We start from the raw sequence: 8389 nt of genomic DNA on the forward strand, positions 1-8389 counted from the left end.
AAAAAAAAAAAAAAAAAAAAAAAAAAATGTCATAAAAACTACTGTCTTAGGAAAATTAATCCACATCTAACAGACCAAACGAAGCAGACAGAGTACTCTAACAAGGGCTACAATTCTTTACCAGTAGCAATGGAGTCTGCTTCTCTTTCCTTAAGTCTAGTCTAGGCTAGTTCTGTGACAGTTTTAACCACAGGAAGATGGCAGAATGTAACTGATGAGAACAGACTTCAAGAAATCTGCAACCTCTAAACCCAAGTCAACCAAGATTTTATCATATACCTAACCAACAGTCAGAGCATACATCACATTTTTCAAAGATGAGTTTTATTTATAACTATAATCATTGCTTAGCTTATAGGATACATTTGTGTGGGCAAAATTAAAAATACGTATGACTTTTGCTGAGGTGCTATATACCACAGTAAAAAAAGAAATCAAATTAGTATCTGGTGATAGAGAAATGGTTCTGCAAATTATAAATTTCTGCGCAATAGGCTGTTAAACAGTTACTAATACTTCAGTGTAAAAAGAGCTTGCTATTAATTAAGCCAACTTTAGTTTCAATGCTCAGGAAGTAGAGATAGGGACACCTGGTGCAAACAAGCTACCTAAACTAGCCAAAAGGCAGGCTCCAGGTCCACGTGAGAAATATAAAAGGCCAGAAGCACCAAGAAAGACAGTCATCATGAACTGGCCTTTAGACACACACATTTGTGCAAGTACACAATAGTCACACACGTGCAAAAATACCAACTTTTTTTTTATGAGTCAGGGTCTCTCTATGTTCACCTGACTAACTTGGAACTCACTGTATAGACCAGCCTGGCCTCAGACTCACAGAGATCCACCTACTCTGTCTCCCAAGTGCAGGGATTCTAAGCGTGCACAACGACACCAGGCCAAAATTTTAACATTTTGACAAATGCTATTATAACCCAGAGAATTTCCAGGGTGAAGTTTTTAGTAAAAAGGCAGAAAATTTGAAATATGAGAACTAAAATTCGATTTAAAAGAGAATAGCCTAGCTGATCATTTCTAAGACAAATATTCTTTCTACCACCATATTTTCACCTTCCTCAAACACAGTGTTTCCTTCTCTCTGGGGTAAGAAAGCATGAATCAAGTATAATTGCACATTCATGGTGAAACAAAAGATCCTATGGGGGCTGGAGAGACGGCTCAGTGGTTAAGAGCATTGCCTGCTCTTCCAAAGGTCCTGAGTTCAATTCCCAACAACCACATGTTGGCTCACAACCATCTGAAATGAGATCTGATTCCCTCTTCTGGCCTGTAGGCAGACACACAGAATATTGTATACATAATAAATAAATAAATATTAAAACAAAAACCAAAAGATCCTATGTTTCCAAGTGAGGGTGTATTTAATTTTATGGGAGCATATATGGGGAAAAAGGCTAAGAGAAGTGACCAAATGTGGTTTTTTTTTTTTTTTTTTTTTTTTTTGGTTTTTCAAGACAGGGTTTCTCTGTGGTTTTGGAGTCTGTCCTGGAACTAGCTCTTGTAGACCAGGCTGGCCTCGAACTCACAGAGATCCGCCTGCCTCTGCCTCCCGAGTGCTGGGATTAAAGGCGTGCGCCACCACAACCTGGCTCCAAATGTGTTTCTTTATAGTTTTTTGTAATTTTTATCATTTAAAAAATTTTTAATTATTGCGTGTGTGTGTGTGTGTGTGTGTGTGTGTGTGTGTGTGTGTATGTGTGTAGGAGGAGGAGGTCAGAGGGGATCAGATCACCTAGAGCTGGAGATTACAAGCTCACAGTGCTCTTAACCACTGAGCCTCACACAGCATCATTATCTGTATTTTTAAAAATTATTCATTCTTATTTTATGTGCATTGTTGTTTTGCCTGTAAGTATATCTGTGTGAGGATGCTGGATCCCCTGGAAATGGAGTTACAGACAGTAGTGAGCTATCATGTGGGTGCTGGGGATTGAACCTGGGTCCTCCGGAAGCTAGCCAGTGCTCTTAGCCACTGAGTCATCTCTCCAGTTCCAGTTTTCTGTATTTTTAAGAAGCTTCTATTATTTTTCAAATTATTTAAAAATTATAGGAGGAGATGAGGACAAGGAAGAAGAAAACGACAGTAACAGTAATAATAATCCGTAGCACCAGCCTTAGCCACTTGGAATGGCCAGCCCTCTTTAGAATGTGAGCTCTAAGCTGAGACCAACTGCCAGCCACATGAGGAAGGCTACTTTTGATTCCCCACCTCTTTTAAAGTCCAAGCAACAGCTGATGAAGGAGAAAAACTGCCTAATTACAACCCAAATAGTAAAATATTTCTAAAACCCAACACTATTTTCAGATACTGTGTGGGGGTGATTGCTGTGGAACAGCCGATGACTACAAGGAGATACTGACAAAAGTCAGAATAATTTGGAATTTTAACAAGGAGAGCTAACATACTAGGTTTCACATAAACTAAATTCTAAGATAAATGTTCTACAAATTAAACAAAACAGAACCTTAACAGAGAAAATTCAAGCACCCAGATTTAACAAAGAGTATTAGTTACTGATATGCTGTTTGTTTGTTTGTTTTTTTTTTTTTTAAGCTTTTGGGGCTGGTGATATAGATCAGCCAATAAGCACAAGACCCAAGTTTGGTCCTTAGAATCCACACAAAGAAAATCTGGGTGATAGCCGGGCGGTGGTGGCGCACGCCTTTAATCCCAGCACTCGGGAGGCAGAGGCAGGTGGATCTCTGTGAGTTCGAGGCCAGCCTGGTCTACAGAGCTAGTTCCAGGACAGGCTCCACAGAGCAACCCTGTCTCGAAAAACCAAAAAAAAAAAAAAAAAAAAAAAAAAAAAATCTGGGTGAGGTAGTACAAGACAGGGAAGGAAGCTGGAGAGATGGCTCAGTGGATAAGAGCTATTGCTCTTCCTGAGGACCTGAGTTCAATTCCTGGCGCTCATATCAGGTGACTTATAGCTGCCTGTAACCCCAGCTCCAGGGAAATCTGACACCTCTAGCTTCTGTGGGCACTTGCATTCATGTGCACGCACACACACACACACACACAGGCACATACAATTTTATTCAAATATATGGGGCTGGAGTGCTGGCTCAGCAGCTGGAGAATGGTTCCCTGTATCCATATAAAAGCTCAAAACTATTTGATCCAGTCCAGGGCACCCAAGTCCCCCTTCTGAGCCCCTCAGGCACCAGGCCTACATACATACATGTAGACAAAACATTCATACACATAAAAATAAATGAACAAATCTTTTTTTTATATTTATTTATTTATTATGTATACAATATTGTGTCTGTGTGTATGCCTGCAGGCCAGAAGAGGGCACCAGATCTCATTACAGATGGTTGTGAGCCACTATGTGGTTGCTGGGAATTGAACTTAGGACCTTTGGAAGAGCAGGCAATGCTCTTAACCGCTGTGCCATCTCTCCAGCCCCAAATGAACAAATCTTAAAAACATATTTTAAGAAAAGAAGTTAGAACTTGTGGTTGAGACTCTTTCCTGTCTTACTTTGTTTTGAGACAGGCTGTCCTGGAACTCACTCTGTAGACCAGGCTGGCTTTGAACTCACAGAGATCCATCTGCCTTGGCCTCCTGAGTACTAGGTTTAAAGTTGCTTGCCACCATGGCAAACTCCCCTGTCTTAAACATCTCTTACACTGTTTTCTCCTCAACAACAATGGTTCCAACCATTTACCTTTTTCTTTTTAAATTTATTTATTTTTATTTTTTATGTGCACTAGTGTTTTGCTTGGTATGTATGTCTGTGTGAGAGTGTTAGTCCTCTGGAAAAACAGTCAGTGCTCTTACTTCTGAGCCATCTCTCTACTCCATCTCCTCCCATTTATCCTTTTATAAAGTAGAGGTAGATTTGCTTTCCATCCATTCTTAAATTTTATAAATGTTTTAATGTAAAATAAGATAGACAAAGGTCTATTTAATATAATTTAAGCTTTAGATCTAGAATTTTGATAATTTAAAATTCTATGAATAATTTTATTTATGCCTTTATTTCTTAAAATTTTCAGTGTTAGTAAAAATGACAAAACTAAATATGAAATATGGGTTGTAAATATAAGACAATTATTTTTGCTAGTTTTTTCATAATTCTGTACAAATGTATGAGTATATACATTTGTATATAAGTCTTTTGCTTTGGCAAATTAGAATGATAATTCAACAACTTCATAACCTCTAGAAAGAACATGCATATAGGTACTGTATATTAAAACTTGGTATTGTCTTACCTCTGCTGTCTTTCTATCTTGGCTGCCATTTTAGGATTAAGAGTGGCTTCTTCGTAAACTGGCTGCATTACACTGGCAGGTACAGAGTAACTTGGCTGTATTTGCTGGATGTGTCTATTTTTATTAGTTCGCTGATATGCAGTGATGAGACGTCTCAACCGTGTAGTCAGAGCTGACGGAGTAGGCCAATAAACTTTATCCCCTTCCATCAATTGACCATCTGTATTTAAAAAAACGTGAATCAATAAAAACAATAAAACCTAAGCAGATATTAGATGAAGCTCACAAAAGCTGAAAACTTTAAACTTATAATTTTTCCTTTATCCTGTTTATTGGAAGGAAACCAACCAAATCTTTCATCATAAAAAAGAGAGAGAGCCAGGTGGTAGTGGTGCACTCCTTTAATGCCAACACTCGGGAGGCACAGGCAGGTGGATCTCTGTGAGTTTGAGGCCAGCCTGGTCTACATAGCAAGTTCCAGGACAGCCAGGGCTGTCACATGGAGAAAACCTGTCATGGGGGGAAAAAGAGTTGCAGGACATAGCATCACACATCTTTAATGCCAGCACTTGGGAGATGGAGTCAGATCCCTGAGCTAGAGGCCAATCTGGTCTATAAAGCAAGTTCCAGGGCAGCCAGAGAAACCCAAAAGAGAGAAACCTGTCTCAAAAATCTGCCCCCCCCCCAACCAAACAAACATACAATGGAGGCTGGAGAGATGTCTTAGTGGTTAAGAGCACTTGCTGCTTTTCCAAATGGCCAGGGTTCAATTCCCAGAACCTACATGGCAGTTCAAGACTGTCTGCAACTCCAGTTCTAGATGTTTTGCCACCCTCTCACAGGCACACATGCAGGTAAAAGAACAGTATATAAAATAAAAATAAAGAAATTTTAAAATAAGAAAAGAAAAAAAAACAAACAGAAATCAATGGGATGCTGAATACTGCAAACCCAGGGGATATTAATTTTTTGATTGAATTTATATTAATTTAAAATCAAAGCAGTTTTAAAGTCATTAGGTAGAAAATTATGTGTTTAAATATACATTTTAAAAATTTATTATAAAGACTTGGGATGTAGGTCAATTGGAAGATTGCTTCCTAGTGTTGTGGAATATTTATAAAATGTGTGAAGATGTATTGCTTTGATTGGTGTATAAAAAAAGCTGAATGGTCAATACCTAGGTAGGAGAGTATAGACAGAAAGAACTCTGGGAAGAAGAAAGGCAGAGTCACCTGACAGACACAGAGGAAGCAGGATGGGCAGTATAGAGGTGAGGTAATGAGCCATGTGGAAGAATACAGAAGAAAAAATATGGGTTAGTTTAAGTTACAAGAACTAGTTAGGAACAAGCCCAAGCTAAGGTCACATTTTTATTATTAATAATAAGCCTCCATGTCATTATTTGTGGGCTGGCAGTCCAGACAAGAAAGTTCCACTATATATAGCACCCAATGTGGGGTTCAAATATCCATACACAGGGCTTGTGAAAGCTAAAAAAAGTTCTGGACAAGGAGCTGGATATGGCTTCCTGTCTTGCATTCTCTCAAGTAGCTGGTGCTTGGCATACAGAGCTGTGGCTGCCGGCTGCTGCCTTTGGGCTTGAGTCAGTCACCAGCATGGAACCACACGGTGGACAGACTGGCCCTTTAAGTCTTGGTTCACACAATCAAAGAATGCTACAGACGCACAGAAAGTTAGGTCCAGACACAGAAAACCTCCAAAAAGGTATAATATGCTTAAAAATGTACTTAGATGCTGAACAAAGAAAAGAAAATGGGACAGAAGGTCATAGAAAAAATGGTTTAAAAATAATAAATTCTTAAAAGAAAAGTAAAATATAATAATAAAAAAAAAAAGAGCCATGTAGCTGGGTGTTGGTGATGCACGCCTTTAATCCCAGAAGTTGGAAGGCAGAGGCAGGTAGATCTCAGTGAGGTTGAGGCCAGCATGGTCTACAAAAGTGAAACACGAGTTCCAGGACAGCCAGGACAGTTACACAGAGAATCCCTGTCTTGAAACCTGCCCCGCCCTCCCCCCAAAAAAGTCATGTAAGGATGGCAAATATTATAACACAAGGAGGAGTTTGGACCTTACATGACTTTGTTAATTGGATTTTTTGAATGCTAATGAATACAGAACAGCAGCTGCTGTTTTGGAAGTTGTTTGCTCTACACTTCCTGTTTACTCACATAATATTATAACCTTCTCAGATATTTGATAGGCTTAAAGACTAGATAACTATAATTACAGTTTTCCTAGTTACCAAATTTAAAAAAAATGTGTAAGCGATGTAAAGTACATAAGGTTGAAAGGTGCTTAAGTTGCTTATCTAAGGAGATGTTTTAAGATCTAAAGAGATATTTTTAGGGTTGTAATATAAATTATGATAAAAAATGGTTTAGGCATAAAACTTTAAATTTATCAAAATAAGATAGATAATAGAGTATTTTCTCCAAATATGCCAAATACAAAGACACTGGACATTGTGAATGCAATTCTTACCTGATAATTGTTCTTATTGTATATAGTTTTGTTATTTTCAAACCTTTCCTTTTTATTTAGACAAAAAGGGGGAAATGGTATGAGAAATTTGTACATTGTATGAGGATGCACTGTTGTGACTGGTGTAGTAAAACACTGAATGGCCAACAGCTATGCAGGAGGTATAGGTAGGACTTGGAGACAGAGAGAGAACTCTGGGAAGAAGAAAGGTGCAGTCACCAGTCAAACATAGAAGAAGCAGGATGGGCCGGGCGGTGGTGGCGCACGCCTTTAATCCCAGCACTTGGGAGGCAGAGGCAGGCGGATCTCTGTGAGTTCGAGACCAGCCTGGTCTACAGAGCTAGATCCAGGACAGGCTCCAAAGCCACAGAGAAACCCTGTCTCGAAAAACCAAAAAAAAAAAAAAAAGAAGAAGAAGAAGAAGCAGGATGGGCAGTATGGACATAAAAAAACAAATCACGTAAAAGAACACAGATGAAATAATATGGGTTATGGGGCTGGAGAGATGGCCCAGTGGTTGAGAGCATTAGCTGCTCTTCCAGAGGACCTGGGTTCAATTCCCAGCACCCATATGGCTGCTCACACCTGTCTGTAACTCCAGTTCCAGAAGATCTGATGCCAATGCACGTAAAGTTAAATAAATGCTTAAAAACAATAATATGGGTTAAGTTATAAGAACTGTTATGAACAAGCTAAGCTGAAGCCAAGTAGTCATAATTAATAATTAATCTCCATGTCATTATTTGTGGACTGGCAGTCCTGATGAAAAAGCACTACTAAAACTAAAATGAATAATGCTCTGAGTTCTATCCCCAGCACTGTATAAAACTAGGAATGTTGAAAGTGCCTGCAATCCAGGCACTTAGGAAGATGAAATACTCAATATCATCTTTAGTTATATAATAAGTTCAAAGTCAGCCTGGGCTATAGATCCTGTCTATACTCCCAAATCCCACTATTCCAACCAAGATGAAAGCAGAAAAAAAAAAAAACACCATGACAATGATAAATTTTTAAAACTTTAATTCATTCATGACCTAGAGCTGATCATGTATCTCAGTGGTAGATCACTTACAGTATCCCTAGTATAAGGCTTGGGATTCGATCCCAGTACTAACAAAAGCAAAACAAAATAAAGTACAAAATATGTTTCTAAGGTACATATTATATGCTATGCTCATGCCCAATGGACAGCTTCCCTAACCTACATGTACTATTCAAAGGGTGAGGCACACTGCTCTTCTGTGTACCAGAGGGCAATGAATGGACTTCAACAACAATGTGTTTCCTGTTTTAGTATCAGAAACTGGTAAAAGGAATGCTGGGCCTGGTGTCACACACATATAATTCTACCTGAAAGGTACATGAGACCCTCTCTAAAAACTCAAATACCAACAAAACAAAACGCCAGCAAAATACCAAAAACAAAGGAACAGTGAAAGCAGACCGTGCCCAGCTAGCTTTGTCAAGACTAATAAGGCTGTTCTCTAATGTATACATGGAACTAATAAGAAATTATTATGCGCCGGGTGGTGGTGGTGCACGCCTTTAATCCCAGCACTTGGGAGGCAGAGGCAGGCAGATCTCTGTGAGTTCGAGACCAGCCTGGTCTACAAAGCTAGTTCCAGGACAGGCTCCA

The 8389-nt window shown here is 39.0% G+C and overlaps 1 protein-coding gene across 10 annotated transcripts in view; it reads right to left on the bottom strand.

Moving 5' to 3' along the window:
• The window catches only part of Chd9 (chromodomain helicase DNA binding protein 9), a 234087-nt gene that overhangs the window by 29831 nt on the left and 195867 nt on the right, over window positions 1–8389 (bottom strand). For all 10 annotated transcript variants that reach the window (XM_026777294.1, XM_013354625.2, XM_026777295.1 and 7 more), the window contains one exon: window positions 4246–4465. In XM_026777294.1, coding sequence (XP_026633095.1) covers window positions 4246–4465 — 220 coding nt within the window. The remainder of the gene's footprint in view (window positions 1–4245; window positions 4466–8389) is intronic.

The sequence above is a fragment of the Microtus ochrogaster genome, unplaced genomic scaffold, assembly GCF_000317375.1.
Source record: "Microtus ochrogaster isolate Prairie Vole_2 unplaced genomic scaffold, MicOch1.0 UNK54, whole genome shotgun sequence".
Taxonomy (NCBI): domain Eukaryota; kingdom Metazoa; phylum Chordata; class Mammalia; order Rodentia; family Cricetidae; genus Microtus; species Microtus ochrogaster.